Source organism: Cherax quadricarinatus, unplaced genomic scaffold (genome assembly GCF_038502225.1).
Source record: "Cherax quadricarinatus isolate ZL_2023a unplaced genomic scaffold, ASM3850222v1 Contig3, whole genome shotgun sequence".
Taxonomy (NCBI): domain Eukaryota; kingdom Metazoa; phylum Arthropoda; class Malacostraca; order Decapoda; family Parastacidae; genus Cherax; species Cherax quadricarinatus.
This window is the reverse complement of record NW_027195029.1, coordinates 860,527-876,760: the sequence shown is the minus strand read 5'-3', so window position 1 is coordinate 876,760 and position 16,234 is coordinate 860,527. Positions and strand designations below refer to the sequence as shown.

General features: G+C 39.1%; 1 protein-coding gene across 2 annotated transcripts in view; it reads left to right on the top strand.

Annotated features, from left to right (window-relative positions):
* Nucleotides 1–2,403: 2,403 nt before the first annotated feature.
* ArgRS (arginine--tRNA ligase-like protein) overlaps nucleotides 2,404–16,234 on the top strand; it is a 33,148-nt gene continuing 19,317 nt past the window's right edge. The window contains exons 1-5 of one of the 2 annotated variants that reach the window (XM_070079687.1): nucleotides 2,404–2,555; nucleotides 4,100–4,249; nucleotides 9,480–9,686; nucleotides 11,846–11,983; nucleotides 15,341–15,453. In XM_070079687.1, the coding sequence (XP_069935788.1) occupies nucleotides 2,490–2,555; nucleotides 4,100–4,249; nucleotides 9,480–9,686; nucleotides 11,846–11,983; nucleotides 15,341–15,453 (674 nt within the window). In that variant the 5' untranslated portion in view covers nucleotides 2,404–2,489. Of the gene's footprint in view, nucleotides 2,556–4,099; nucleotides 4,250–6,611; nucleotides 6,824–9,479; nucleotides 9,687–11,845; nucleotides 11,984–15,340; nucleotides 15,454–16,234 lie in introns of those variants that run through there. The other variant, XM_070079688.1, reaches the window with a different exon arrangement.

The following is a 16,234-nucleotide window of genomic DNA, read 5'->3' as shown; positions in this document are numbered from 1 at the left end:
TTCTTTCCTGTTGCTTTACTGCCCCCTTTGTGGAGTGGGGATATGTCTGTTGTTTTTAGTAACTGTTTTAGTAACTGTTTTTAGTACTGGGTGAGTTTATCAACGATCTACTGAACCATTAACAGGTTTACTCTGATCATAAACCATACCCCCGGCCGGGATTGAACCCGCGGTCATAGAGTCTCAAAACTCCAGCCCGTCGCGTTAGCCACTAGACCAGCTAGCCACAATAAGATTCATCCAACTAGGTATATTTCTACACCATAGGAAAGTTAGCACAGGCACCTCTGTGACCACAAATGCAAGTTTTTACAGACGAATCTCCAGCTAGCGTGGCCGTGACGAACTCTAGCTCAAGTCCCTTCACTGCCGTCAACATGACTCAAGAAATCGTAATGACACGATTGCAAATAAACCATACCCCCGGCCGGGATTGAACCCGCGGTCATAGAGTCTCAAAACTCCAGCCCGTCGCGTTAGCCACTAGACCAGCTAGCCACAATAAGATTCATCCAACTAGGTATATTTCTACACCATAGGAAAGTTAGCACAGGCACCTCTGTGACCACAATTGCAAGTTTTTACAGACGAATCTCCAGCTAGCGTGGCCGTGACGAACTCTAGCTCAAGTCCCTTCACTGCCGTCAACATGACTCAAGAAATCGTAATGACACGATTGCAAATAAACCATACCCCCGGCCGGGATTGAACCCGTGGTCATAGAGTCTTAAAACTCCAGCCCGTCGCGTTAGACACTAGCTGGTCTAGTGGCTAACGCGACGGGCTGGAGTTTTGAGACTCTATGACCGCGGGTTCAATCCCGGCCGGGGGTATGGTTTATTTGCAATCGTGTCATTACGATTTCTTGAGTCATGTTACTCTGATCATCTTAACAATTTATATCAAATATATTTAACATCAGGCTAACATTGTTATTTATCTGGATTTTCATTCTAATCAAAGGGAAGCACTAAACCCGAAGGGGTTATACAGCACCTGGGGGTGCATTAAAGTGGAAAATAAGACCTGTTTTCTTGGATCAAGAGCTCTGAATTGACATCAAGGTACCTCCCTTGACTGTGGTAAATAGTAACATCACTGACCTTAATAATTGATGCCCAGATAATCAAGAGCCTCAGCACCATTAACAGGGGCCAGGAGCTTGGACTCGACTCCTGCAACCTCATCTAGGTGAGTACATGTTAACACACCTAGTGACGCCACTAGAATGGCACCACTATCCACCTATCACCTGATTATTGGCGCCAATTCCCCGTTTTCTATAATTTTTCCCGCCATTACTGTAAAGGGCGGCAAACTCGACGCCTGATTCAGGTACGAGACTTGGACCTGCCTCGCATGGGCCAGTAGGCCTGCTGCAGTGCTCCTTCTTTCTTATGACAGTCAGCGCCATGTTGGTACAATGAACCCAGGACACTCCAGTCGGATAGGGGCCCCTGAAGCTTAAGGTTCATTAGTTCCACAGTAGATCCGTCCATGAAGCCAGGACACTCCAGTCGGATAGGGGCCCCTAATTACAGTCCTGATAACCCAATAAAGACATGTTATCTGACTGCCTTATTTTCACTGGGATGCTTTAATAATAATAATAATAATAATAATAATAATAATAATATCTTTATTTACTACAAGTACATGTACAAGGTATACAGACCATAGTTGACATCAATGCTTCATTATCTGAAGCAGCTACCAGCTGAGCTGAGAGAGTATACCTGGAGGATATTGTCCCTTAGCCTCGGAGAAGTAAGTGAAATGTCTAGTTTAGTTAGTTTAATGTATTTATTACGCACCCTATATCCATCCTGGGATCATGAAAAACACCTAGCTCTGCTGGGTGTGTGATCTTTGTAGGATTGATGGCTGAGTGGATAAGGTGACATGTACATTGTGTTGTCTCTTGAGGTGGGACAATGTGTCGTGAGGTCGAACCCTGACCTGCCACAGTTCGGTAAATGATTCAAGTAACTTATACATTAATAGAGGATCACCAGGAGGGAGAGCTAATTAAGGAAGAGGTTTTGGTGACCCTTAACAACCCCGAGAAAGACACCAGGTGAAAGGGTTCATTAAGAAAGAAGTTTCGGTGACCCTTAACAACCCCGAGAAAGACACCAGGTGAAAGGGTTCATTAAGAAAGAAGTTTCGGTGACCCTTAACAACCCGTGACCCTTAACAACCCCGAGAAAGACACCAGGTGGAAGGGTTCATTAAGAAAGAAGTTTCGGTGACCCTTAACAACCCCGAGAAAGACACCAGGTGAAAGGGTTCATTAAGAAAGAAGTTTCGGTGACCCTTAACAACCCCGAGAAAGACACCAGGTGAAAGGGTTCATTAAGAAAGAAGTTTCGGTGACCCTTAACAACCCCGAGAAAGACACCAGGTGGAAGGGTTCATTAAGAAAGAAGTTTCGGTGACCCTTAACAACCCCAGGAAGAAGAAAGTAAACACGTTGTTGGTGTCCAGTGATGACATTATCACGAGAAATGATTGAAACACAGCTGCATGACTACACCCTCCGCTGTGAACATGCTGTGAGTATAATAATCATGCTGTACCGTCATGCTGGCAGCCACATTAATGCTGCTAAACCACTTATCAGACGCTAAATAACTGGTGGAAATATGTCAAGGACCCCAGTCGAAATAATTTTTGAGGGGGTTATCTTGGTGGGTAATTTACATGTATGTTATTATGTATGATGAATTTTGTAAGTGTATTTATGTGTACCTGTCTTTGAATATACTTAAGTCAAGGATTTTAATGGAAATAAGTCATTTTGACTTTTTTTAACGGGATGGGGGGGGGGTTATCCTGGTGGATAATTTATACATATGTTGTTATGTATGATAATTTTTTCTGTGCACCTGTACCTAAATAAACTTATTTACTTACTTATTTAAGGACCACAATGGAAATAAGTCATTTTGATATTTTTGGGTGGACAGTTATCGTGGTTAATTTAACATAAGTTTATTTAGGTACAGGTAGATATGATTATAATTATTATACATAGTTTAATATATGTATAAATTGCCCACCAGGATAACCCAAAAAAATCCGTCAAAGTGACATATTTCCATTGTTACTATGGAAATAAGTCACTTTGACTTTTTTGGGGGGTTAGGTTAAGTAATTTACACATATGTTACTATGTATGATAATTATAGATTTGTATCTGTGCCTAAATAATCTTATTAACTTATTTAAAGACCCAGGTGTAAATAAGTTGCTGTGAGAGCCATTCCCATGACCGGTTCTTCCTGGATTTCCTTCTATGCAACATTGCAAGCTCCTGATGATATGTTGATTGCAACATGAAAGGCCTAACACAATCATTCAATCTCCTGTAGTTATCTGTATTTTTTGTTGCTTGTTCGCAATTATTACAGTATGTCACTATGTAATTGTATGTATGTGTACCTGTATCTAATTAAGCTTATTAATAATCAATCCATATTGCCTCTTATATGACCTTAAGGGTTTAGTGCCCCCACATGAATTTAATGTTAATGATAAGGCACTCTCAAGGACCCCAATGGAAATAAATTGCTTTGTCTGACTTTTTTTTTAATAATTGCACTTTATATGTATCTGTGCCACCATAAACTTAAAAGATATTTTGGCTGTTTCGAAGTGGAAATTATTTTCTTAGTGGTGGAATTTAAATTAGGATGTATTTTGTTTGTGACAGTTCTTACTTAAAATATTATAAATATTTGTTCATTTCTGATTATCACTGATTATTATTCTTTCTGTGTGTATTTAAGATGCAAAATGACCACATTGCATCTTGTATCTCTTGTTCGAGATTTTTGCACGTATTTTTGCACATGTAGTATTTAATTGTGTTATTCTGTAATAAATAACGACATCGTTCAAGCCTCTCCATCTACGCCTCCAGTACTTCGGTACCACATATCCCAAAGTGGTTGGGCCACTTGCCTTGATTCCTCCTCTTCCTCTCCTTCCCATCCTTTTCCAGTTATTTCCATCCTTCCTTATCCTTCTTCCTTCCCATCTCACGACAGCTCTCATCGTCTTAATCCAAAAATAAATTCTGTAATATGTATTTCAGGAAAAGGAGACTGATAAATTGGCTGCTTGTGTACAAGCACTTGAAGACGGTCAGATGGATTTATTCACGGACGATATAACTGACAAAGAATTCATCAACCTTATTAATGAAAACAAGAAATTAAAATACCGCATCAGCATTCTTAAAAAGGTAAGATTCTCTCTATTGTGATATTTAGGGGTTTTCTTTGGTGCTTTCAGAACTCTTTAAAAGTTATTTACCCTTGTGGGTTTAGTGCTTCATTTTGATTGTAATAATAATAATAAAAGATGTATCTTTGTATGTACATTATAACCCTACTAAGGACAGGTATGGTGATTGCCACTCATTCCTCAGGTCTTGTATAACCCCCTACGGGTGTAGTGTTTCCCTATAAATATACAGTAAAACACCCATATCCACTGATTTGGTATCCATGGTTTCAGTTATCCACAGTTTACTGTGGCCCAAAAATACCTCTGAATATTGTATAATAATAGCCCCAGAGCACAAAAACAGAGAAACTGGCAGTTCTTTTGAGTCTAGGAGAAGCCATGAAATGCTTCCCATCAGTGAAAAAGTGACAATTCTCCACTTATTGTTCATTATTTACCAATTAAACTTTATAATAAGACTTATAAATAGGGTTTGTTACTATCCATGGTTTCGGCATCCACGGCAGGTCCTTGGAATGTATCCCCCAAGGATACAGGGGTCCTACTGTAGTGCAGTACTGGTATGTAATAAATTAAAAGGTGTTTTTATTTCTCGAGGAGATACGTTTGTGTTATAGAGAACAGCTTACATTAGCCGTTTTGTCCTTGAAAGGCCTATACTTATACAGATCGTTTATGGCCGACTAAAACTTGACATTGAATCGGTAGTTTGGTTAATTGAATTGTGTGTCACTATAATCAAATTGTCTAAAGATAAGATTATTAAATGTAATGGTTGTTTTAGGTATTAAATCTCTGTTTAATAATATAGCAGTGTTAATATGAAGGATAGTATTGGTAGTTCTAGGTAGTAGGTTGGTAGACAGCAACCGCCCAGGGAGGTACTACCGTTCTGCCAAGTGAGTGTAAAACTGAAGCCTGTAATTGTTTTACATGATGGTAGGATTGCTGGTGTCTTTTTTTTTCTGTCTCATACACATGCAAGATTTCCGGTACATCTTGCTACTTCTACTTACACTTAGGTCACAAGACACATATATGTACAAGCATATATATACACACACCCCTTTGGGTTTTCTTCTATTTTCTTTCTAGTTCTTGTTCTTGTTTATTTCCTCTTACTTCCATGGGGAAGTGGAACAGAATTCTTCCTCCGTAAGCCATGCGTGTTGTAAGAGGTGACTAAAATGCCGGGGGCAAGGGGCTAGTAACCCCTTCTCCTATATATATTACTAAATGTAAAAGGAAAAACTTTCGTTTTTCCTTTTGGGTCACCCCGCCTCGGTGGGATACGGCCGGTGTGTTGAAAGAAGTATTGGTAGTTTTAGTAAGGAACCTTTGTAGTATCTTCTTGTCATCCTTCTTTAAGCACTTGTGTACCCTTACCTTATGGCCAAAGATCTGTTTGAATGAATGGTGCCTTGTAGAGTCTTTCTCTGCTGCTAGGTGAGTTGCTGATGTAACAGACAAGACTAGATCTTTCTTGGCATTCCTGCTGAAGCAGGTAAAGCTTCTTAAAGTCACTCATAACTCTTTTCAGAGTGTGTGGTTTTTCTTTAATTAAAGCCATTATTGGTGGAAATGTAGTAGAGAGAATAATAATAATTTTGATTTCTACAAGTACATGTACAAGGTATACAGACCATAGCTGACATCAATGACATACTACTATATAGAAAGCCCCTTGTTATGCAGAGTATTTCGGGCAAATTAGATTAATTTTGCCCTAGGATGCGACCCACACCAGTCGATTAACACCCAGGTACACCTATTTTACTGCTAGGTGACTATGGACAGCAGGTGTCTTAAGGCAACACGTCCTAATGTTTCCACCCACACCGGGGATCGAACCACAGACCACAGTGTGTGAGCTGAGTGTGCTACAAGTTCTTTATAAATTATTACCAGGTTAACTACATTGTACATTTTTTTTTTTTTAACAAGTCGGCCGTCTCCCACCAAGGCAGTACATATAATTCATTGTTTTGGATGAAAAATTAATTATTTCACTTTTGGAATTTCTTATAAATTTTGAGTGTCTGTATCTTAGAGAAAAAAAAAAAACCTATATAGCAATCGCATTTTATACCCTTGATGTTCTTTGACCATAATCAACTTCATTTAAACTTTCTTGCTCTGTTGCAGACTTGCGATGGTGTCTCGGGCAAACTTGAAGTCATTGTGAATTGATATTCAGTGTTTTAAACAAGTTTGTGAATTTTTTTGCAAGCTACAAGACATAAGTGGTGTAGATAAGAAACTAATTAAAAGTTACTTATAGACTACAGTATTGTAGTACATAAACTTCAGTGCTAGAGTATTTTAAGGAGTATTATGACTCTTTTAATTGGCAGTTGGAAACTTATTTCATAAACCTGTTTGTCTGAACTGATAATCAGAAGTTAGTTACTGTGAATGGTGGTGAACATTTACTTACATTTGTTATTGTTGAAGTCAAAGTCTTTGAACTTGTACTGGAGCTATAATGTGCGAGATCCCTAGCAAGAGATTTTGTGCTCTTACCAAAGAGCATCGACCCCTCACCCCATCTCTCGTCTCATCCCCTGGGGTAGGATGCTTTCTCTCATAATATACTTTTTCTTTTCTCTTGAAATGCATCCATTGCTCGTAGACCAGATTTTTGTACCTTGTTGATTTTGCACCCATCATACAGACTTTTGTTTAGTATTAAAAATTCGTGAACATTTTGTTAGTGATTATTCTTGGAGAGTAGCTAATATATTTACCTTTAACGTAGTAGTTTGAGAGGAATGGGAGACCTACTGGGAAAAATCTTAGGTCAAATTTTAAAGGAAATCTGGATAAGTTTGGAAAAATGATAGATTAGCTACTTTGTTCCATCAAGGGAGGGGGCCTTGATCCTGATAAATGGCTCTTGATCCAAAGAATTCAAGCTACCATCTCTTTCCTTGTATTGGATCTGCTTATCTCTCATTTCCCAAAGTGTTTTATGACTCACGTAGGTTCAGAATTGCCCCATGTATATAATTGTAAATGTGTAGTATGTTGTAGTGCAGAATTCCATAAGCTTGGGAAATGTCATACAACAAACTAACTTCCAGACACAATTGTAAGGCTCATTATTAACCCTTAAATGGTCCAAACAGATCGACGTTCAGATTCGTAGTGCTCCAAAAGTAGATCTACGTTTTGTTTACATACCTTCAAAATTAACGAAAAAATTTTTTTTTTTACACATTTTTAAATGTAAAACAAGAAGGAAGATCTACATTTTTTTACATACTTTCAAATGTTGAAAAAACGTATATATACGTTTGGACCATTTAAGGGTTAAGAAAATAGGGGAGAAGTGTAGAAGTCTTTCAAGAGGAAACTGGACAAGTATCTTCACCATTTGCCAGATCAACCAGGCAGTGGTGGATATGTGGGGCAGTGGGCCACCAGCAGCAACAGTCCGGTTGACCAGGCTAACACCAAATGAGCCTGGCCCATGGTCGGGCTCCAGGAGTAGAGAAACTCTCAGAACTCATGAAAGGTAAAGGTATATCAAAGGCCATCATATTCCAGCAGATGATCTGGTGGCTGCTGGCCAACCTTTTTGCCTTAATACAAGGAATTGGAGCTACATTCCCCTTCCCTGAATCAAATCTGATTACAGTGCTGTACGTTTATTGATAGCCTGGTTGATCAGACCCTGTCTTTACTCCACACATTTTATTTCTGTACCACCACTGTTGACATTTGTGGGATCTAACACCACTGCATTTCGATGTCTTCTTTAGCACTTTACTAATGAATATGTTGTGTATCTCTATATGTATATGCTTCTAAACTGTTGTATTCTGAGCACCTCTGCAAAAGCAGTGATTATGTGTGAGTGTGGTGAAAGTGTTGAATGATGATGAAAGTATTTTCTTTTTGGGGATTTTCTTTCTTTTTTTTGGGTCACCCTGCCTTGGTGGGAGACGACCGACTTGTTGAAAAAAAAAAAAAAAGAAAAAAAACATCCATTATCTGATGGGAAAGGAAATCAAATTTTACCTTTGAGCCTTAACTTTCTCTTCGGTATTCTTTTTATTTTGGTGATGTGAAATATTTAATGCAATTAGTCTATCATTTACAGTACAGTATACTTAAAGTTTTCCCAATCCATAACTTACCGGTGTCTTGACCTGGATAAGTTCCCTAAGTTATAGGCCTGTGATTGCCCTTAGCAATGGGAACTTTATCTACTTCATATAGTCATACAAGGTCTGTATTATGTTGCATTTAATAGATTCATCATGCATGATGTCCATGATTTTGACTAATAAGTTTAATGATGAATGAAAGTCATAATACCATGGCTGGAACAATTCACAACTAACCCACAATTTGGAGAGGAAACTTTAGATAGCATTTTGATTTGTGTTTTTCCACTATCAAGTTGCAAGACCTGATAATGGTCCAGAAAGGACCAAAATGTTGAAAGTTTTTCTCCAGATTGTGGGTTAAGTTTAATATTCACAAATAACCTCTATTTAGGAGAGGAACATTGTGAAGATGGTTCAGTCAATCCTGGACCTGTGGACCACTGACAAGTCAGAACTCAGTTGTAACTTGACAGTGACAGAACGGACCAAAATTCCGTTATATATTTTCTCTTTTCAGCAAGGGTTGATAAATGAGACACTTGTTCGACATTTGGGTATCTTTACTCTGGAAACATTTTGCCGTGCAGTAGCTTCTTCAGTCCAGTGCAAAGAAAGGTGAGAAGTTTGAGGTAATCAGTCCCTCAGCCTCCTCATCTTCCACCTTTCTCTACATTGGGCTGAAGAAGCCACTGAAGAAGCTAGCAAAACATTCCCAGAATAAAGATTCCTAAATATTGCACAAGTCTCTCATTTGTCAACTTGTCAGTTTTCTAAATCATTTATTCACAGAATCACTTATGTGAATAAATGGTTATTTATGAATTGTAAAGTAAAAGGACACAAGTGCAACTAATGTGACATTTATTGTGGCAACGTTTCGCTCTCCAGGAGCTTTATCAAGCCATTACGTAATGGCTTGATAAAGCTCCTGGAGAGCGAAACGTTGCCACAATAAATGTCACATTAGTTGCACTTGTGTCCTTTTACTTTACATATTGTCGGTAATTCTACCAACTTTATTACATATTTATGAATTGTTTCAGCCACAGTATTGACTTACTCTTCAGGTTTAACATTACGAAACTCATACTATACCTTATGCATTAACAGAGTATAGCAAGTATGGGCGGAGAGAGAAGCACAAAGCCACAAGATGATATCTTCAGTGACCACATGTGTAATATCCTGGGACAACTTGAGGATATTTTTAGAAAGGCGGTGCTTGTAGCCTACCCTGATGTTTCTGACCCGGTTATCCAGATTCAACTCTCCAAACATGCGGATTACCAGTGCAATGCAGCCATGGCGCTAGCAAAAGTTAGTACCAGTTCAAAGTTTTCACATACTGAGCTTAGTAGTTTGACCTTGCAGTCAAACTACTAAGCTCATATGGGTTGTTTCTAGTGGTGTCATAAATCTAGAATCTAGATCCTGGCCCATGGCTGGGCTCCGGGAGTAGAAAGACTCTCGAAACTCATCAAGATGTATTAGTGGATAATACAAAATTATGCAAGTATTTTTAATTTTGATTATCAATACAATACCGACAAGATGAAAAATTACACGTTCAACATCTGGGTATCTTTACTTCGTATATGCTTCACCATCCAGTGGCTTTATCAGTGCAGTACAGAAGACTGGAGAGATAGAAGATGAGGTAATCAGTCGGAGAGATAGAAGATGAGGTAATCAGTCGGAGAGATAGAAGATGAGGTAATCAGTCGGAGAGATAGAAGATGAGGTAATCAGTCGGAGAGATAGAAGATGAGGTAATCAGTCGGAGAGATAGAAGATGAGGTAATCAGTCGGAGAGATAGAAGATGAGGTAATCAGTCGGAGAGATAGAAGATGAGGTAATCAGTCGGAGAGATAGAAGATGAGGTAATCAGTCGGAGAGATAGAAGATGAGGTAATCAGTCGGAGAGATAGAAGATGAGGTAATCAGTCGGAGAGATAGAAGATGAGGTAATCAGTCGGAGAGATGGAAGATGAGGTAATCAGTCGGAGAGATAGAAGATGAGGTAATCAGTCGGAGAGATAGAAGATGAGGTAATCAGTCGGAGAGATAGAAGATGAGGTAATCAGTCGAAGAGATAGAAGATGAGGTAATCAGTCGGAGAGATAGAAGATGAGGTAATCAGTCGGAGAGATAGAAGATGAGGTAATCAGTCGGAGAGATAGAAGATGAGGTAATCAGTCGGAGAGATAGAAGATGAGGTAATCAGTCGGAGAGATAGAAGATGAGGTAATCAGTCGGAGAGATAGAAGATGAGGTAATCAGTCGGAGAGATAGAAGATGAGGTAATCAGTCTATCAGCCTAAAAGCAGGTGGTCAGTACTTCAGATTCATGAAGATGACAGTACTGACCACCTGCTCCTAGGCTGAGGGACTGATTACCTTTTCTTCTATATTGAATCGATAAAGCCATTGGTAGGCAAAATGTCTACAATAAAGATACCCGGATGTTGCACATGTGTCTAATTCTTCAATATTATACATGCTTTTATCTCATTGGTTATCCTCTGCCTTATGGGTTTAGCACTTGCCCATGATTGTACTGACAAAAAGGGGGTCCCCCCAAACTGACAAAAAGAGTTGCATTCTTTTGTTTTATTTATGGAGTTGTTTGTATAGGATCGTTGTGTTTTATATATGTTAGTACCATGCCTAAGCATGGTTAGTACCAATTAGTACCACGCTTAAGAATAATTAGTACCAATTAGTACCATGCATAAGCATGGTTAGTACCGATTAGTACCATGCTTAAGAATAGTTAGTACCAATTAGTACCATGCCTAACCATGGTACTAACTAATTGGTTACTAAAGTGCCTCATTTGTAAGTGTAGATGTGTATAAGTTGGAGTTTTCGAGTTTGGGGTCTCCTGTATCGGCACAACTAATCTTTGTGAATATAATATACAAAATTACTGTACGGAAGGATCCTGTTAATACAGCTCTAAATATGGCGCCAGTAGTCCTACCCTTACGCAACTGCTGTACGGTGGCCCGGTGGCCTGGTGGCTAAAGCTCCCGCTTCACACACGGAGGGCCCGGGTTCGATTCCCGGCGGGTGGAAACATTTCGACACGTTTCCTTACACCTGTTGTCCTGTTCACCTAGCAGCAAATAGGTACCTGGGTGTTAGTCGACTGGTGTGGGTCGCATCCTGGGGGACAAGATTAAGGACCACAATGGAAATAAGTTAGACAGTCCTCGATGACGCACTGACTTTCTTGGGTTATCCTGGGTGGCTAACCCTCCGGGGTTAAAAAAATCCGAACGAAATCTTATCTTATCTCTTAAAAATGGCAGAGCAGCGGTAAAAGCACTGAACATAATGAACAATGGCTCAATTGAAAGCCAACAAAAATATGGAACAACAAAAATAGGTACACATGGGGCCTTCCTATATATAAAAAGATTTTTATCTGCTTATCATATTTCTTCGTGTTCATATTTGTTTTTATTTTCAGATTCTGAAGAAAAATCCACGTGAAGTTGGAGAAATGATTGTTAAGAATGTAGCTCCGGGTCCCATGATAGAAAAGATGGATATGTCTGGCCCAGGCTTCATCAACATTGTCCTCAGTCAAGAGTTTATAAGACAGCAGGTTAGACCAACACTAATAAAAAGAAGAAAGGCACAATACCATGACTGGAACAACACACAGATAGTGTAATAATGTTGGTAGAATTACCGACAATATGTTAGGCAAAAGGACACAAGTACAACTAATGTGACATTTTATTGTGGCAACGTTTCATTCTCCAGGAGCTTTGTCAAGGTCCTGGAGAGTGAAACGTTGCCACAGTAAAATGTCACATTAGTTGCACTTGTGTCCTTTTACCTAACAATACACAAATAACCTGCACATAAGGGAAAGAAACTTATGACAGCATTTCGGTCCAACTTGGACCATTAACTAGTAACACACTGACTAGTAAATGGTCCAAGTGGGACTGAAACGTCACAAATTTGTTTCTCCTATGTGTGGGTTATTTGTGTTTACCTGGAGTTTACCTGGAGAGAGTTCCGGAGGTCAACGCCCCCGCGGCCCGGTCTGTGACCAGGCCTCCTGGTGGATCAGAGCCTGATCAACCAGGCTATTACTGCTGGCTGCACGCAAACCAACGTACGAGCAACCAACGAGCTAATGTAATATCGTGAGATCTCTTAATACAGTGGTCCCTCACTTTTCGTAGTTCTCGGCAATCGTAAATTTCGCCAATCATAGGGGTATTTTCGTATAAACATGGACTCGCTTTTCATAGGTTGACTCGCGAATAGTAGTTTGTCCGGGACGCGTACGCACGGTGTGAGCCGGGGCGGCCTCCCTACCCAGCCAGTCTCGCATTGTTTACCAGTGAGTGAAGGTCCCCTCAAGTGCTCCTACGAAATATTTCATAATATTCCACTCATTTTAGTGCTTGCAAGTACTAAATAAGCTACCATGGCTCCAAAGAAAGCTCCTAGTGCCAAGCCTGTGGTAAAGAAGGTGAGAAATATGTACAGTGACAAAGTCTTGGGCCATTTTAGGGAAGTGTTTAAGAGACACCAGAAACAGAGCTCTCTCCACAGTTACTTTGCGAGACAGGACTAGAGTGACTCTCAAGGTGGTCCTAGTGGCATTAAGAAACAGAGAAGAGAAGCAACCCCAGAGAAGCAATTGGTACCTGAGGTGTTGCTGGAAGGGGATTCCCCTTCCAAACTATAAACAATCCACTCTCTCTCCTCCTCCAGTCTCCCATACACTAAGAAGAATCTCCAATAAAGGTAAGTGTTATGCTGTTAATGTTTCATTCATCATTTCCCATTGTATTGTTTATGTACTACATGTATATTTCATGTAAAAAATTTTTTTGTTTTAATACTTCTGGGTGTCAGGAACAGATTAATTGTATTTACATTATTTCTTATGGGGAAAATTGATTCGCAAATCGTAAATTTTGTTTATAGTAACGGCTCCAGGAACGGATTAATTACGAAAAACGAGGGACCACTGTATTTCAGTTTTATTTACTATTATTTTGTAATGCTGTGGTGCTAACTAATTGCTTTTACTATTAATTTAGTACTGTTTACATTGTGATGTGCCATTGTGTCCAGAATCCTTTGATCTTCAGAGTTCTGTCAGAGATTTCATTACTGTTCTATGGCTTCAAGGGAGGACCTTGATGCCAGTGAGGAAAGTGAACCTGTCCTCCATTTCTTGAACTGAACCAGATTGTCTCCCATCTCCATTGTACTACAGTAGAACTCCCGTATTCGTAGATTCGGTTCCCGTGATTTCAGTTATCTGTGGTTTACCATGAGCCAAAAATAATGCTTAATTTTGCTTAATGATGGCCCCAAAGCACAAAAGTAGTGATGGTGGCAGCTTTTCAAAGCCTAAGAGAAGCCGTGAAGTGCTTCCCATCAGTGAAAAAGGGCTAATGCTCTACTTATTGTGCTTAATTTATCAATTAAACTTCATAGGCATGTACAGCCTCTCATCACTAGCGACACACTTGTTTACTGATGACACAGACTTATGATGGGCTCTCTGACCAGTATGCATACCTAAATAATGTATATTAGTGCTGATTTTTTCTTTTCTGAAGGAGGGGTGTTAATGTTGCAGTTTAAAAACTGTAGTGTAAAGCACCCTTCTGGCAAGACAGTGATGGAGTGAATGATGGCGAAAGTTTTTCTTTTTTGGGCCACCCTGCCTTGGTGGGAATTGGCCAGTGTGATAATAATAATAATAAAAAAATACAATATACAATACACTACTGTATAAACATTGAAAAATATACCAGAAATGTTATAAATGGTGCAAAGGTGGCATTAAAATACAGTGGACCCCCACCTTACGATCAGCTTCCAATGTGACCAATTATGTAAGTGTATTTATGTAAGTGCTTTTGTATGTGTATTTTTGGGGGTCTGAAATGGACTAATCTAATTCACAATATTCCTTATGGGAACAAATTTGTTCGGTAACGGCACCTGAACATACTTCTGGAATGAAATTATATTGTAAGGCAGGGGTTCACTGTACTATTAAGGATGGTTGACACAAACACACTACCATTACAGTATGCTCCTTACTTAGTGACAAATTTGTTTACTGACATGATCTTAGAAACAGAACTCTCTCATTAAGTCAGGAGATTCTGTATATAAACTAAAAATGTCATATGTATAGGGTTTGCCACTATCCACAGTTTCGGGTATCCATGGTAGGTCTTGGAACATATCCCCTGCGGATACAGGGAGACTACTGTATATGACCACTACAGGTTTACCACTTCCCCTTTATTATAACGATAATACTTCCTTATTAGTTATTTCAGTGCTTGACATTTACAGTTACTGTTGAAAGATATAGTCAAGTGAATAAAAGGACTAGATGCTTATAGCATTATTTGTTCTCTCTTCTCTCTAGCTTATTTATAAATACATCACTCTTCAAGAAAAAAGGGGCTTACCTAGAAGTTATATCATGTTCTTATCACTATCTCTTATGTAAATCTTAGTGTCGTTAAAAATTTATTGAGGCTTGAGAAATTTTGATCCATGGTAGTAAAGGTTTCATTAAATAGTGGGCCATAAACTGGAGTCTCAGAAGGTTTTTCCATTTAGATTATTTGCCCATTTAAAACTGATTGTATTTTTGTAAATTTGTTTTAATTTCCTGGAGTTGTTATTGTATGGCACTTTACTGAATATCTTTGAGAAACACAGATAATCCACACACAGGAGAAATGAACTTGTAATGATGTTTTGATCCAACGTGGACCCTTAACTAGTCACACACTAACACACGAAGGTAAGGGTTATTTGTGTATTGTTTCAGTCACGGTATTGTGCCTTTTTAGTCTTTGAGAAGTCCAAGTACGTACTTTGTATCAACTGTGTATCATCATGATATAAATTATTGTAGTGTTCTGGTTTTTTTCTGACAAATGTTTTTTTTTTCATACAGATTACAAATGTCATCATGAATGGTGTGACTCCACCACCAGTAACACCAAAGAGAGTTGTGATTGATTTTTCCTCGCCCAACATTGCTAAGGAGATGCATGTAGGACACCTAAGGTTAGCGTACAATATTTTCATTATATTGTAATGTACAGTAGAACCCCCATATCTGCAGTTTCAGTTATCCATGTTTTTCTGTGGCCCAAAAATACCTCTTAATTTTGCATAATAATGGCCCCAAAGTGCAAAAGTAGAGAAGCTGGCAGTTCTTCAAAGCCTAAGAGAAGGTGTGAAGTGCTTCCCATCAGTGAAAAATTGATAATTCTCCAATTATTGTGCATAATTTTTCAATTAAACTTTATAATAGGGATGTATAGGACTTGTATGTAGGGTTCACTACTATCCGCAGTTTCAGTGTCCACAACAGGTCCTTGGAATGTATCCCCCGCGGATACAGGGGTCCTACTGTATAATATTCTTTTTAAAAAGTAAAAAGACTGAATACCGTGACTGGAACAATACACAAATAACCCGCACATAGGAGAATGAAACCTACGATGTTTCGGTCCGACTTTGTCCAAGTTGGACCGAAACGTCAACTTAAGTTTCAGTTTCCTATGTGCGGGTTATTTGTGTATTGTTCTCTTTATTGAGTAGGCACATGGATTTCAACATTTTTCATTTTTTAAGACACTGGCCATCTCCCACCAAGGTAGGGTGACCAAAATAAGAGGAAATACATTTACTGTTACTCAGTCAGTTTTGTAAGTTCAGTGATAACACAGTTCTGAAGTTTATGTTGCTTCTTTTACCCCTGTTACCAGTCTTCCCCATCCTTCAGAAGGCCACCAGCAGCAACAGCCTGGTTGACCAGTCAAACACCAGATAGGCCTTGCTC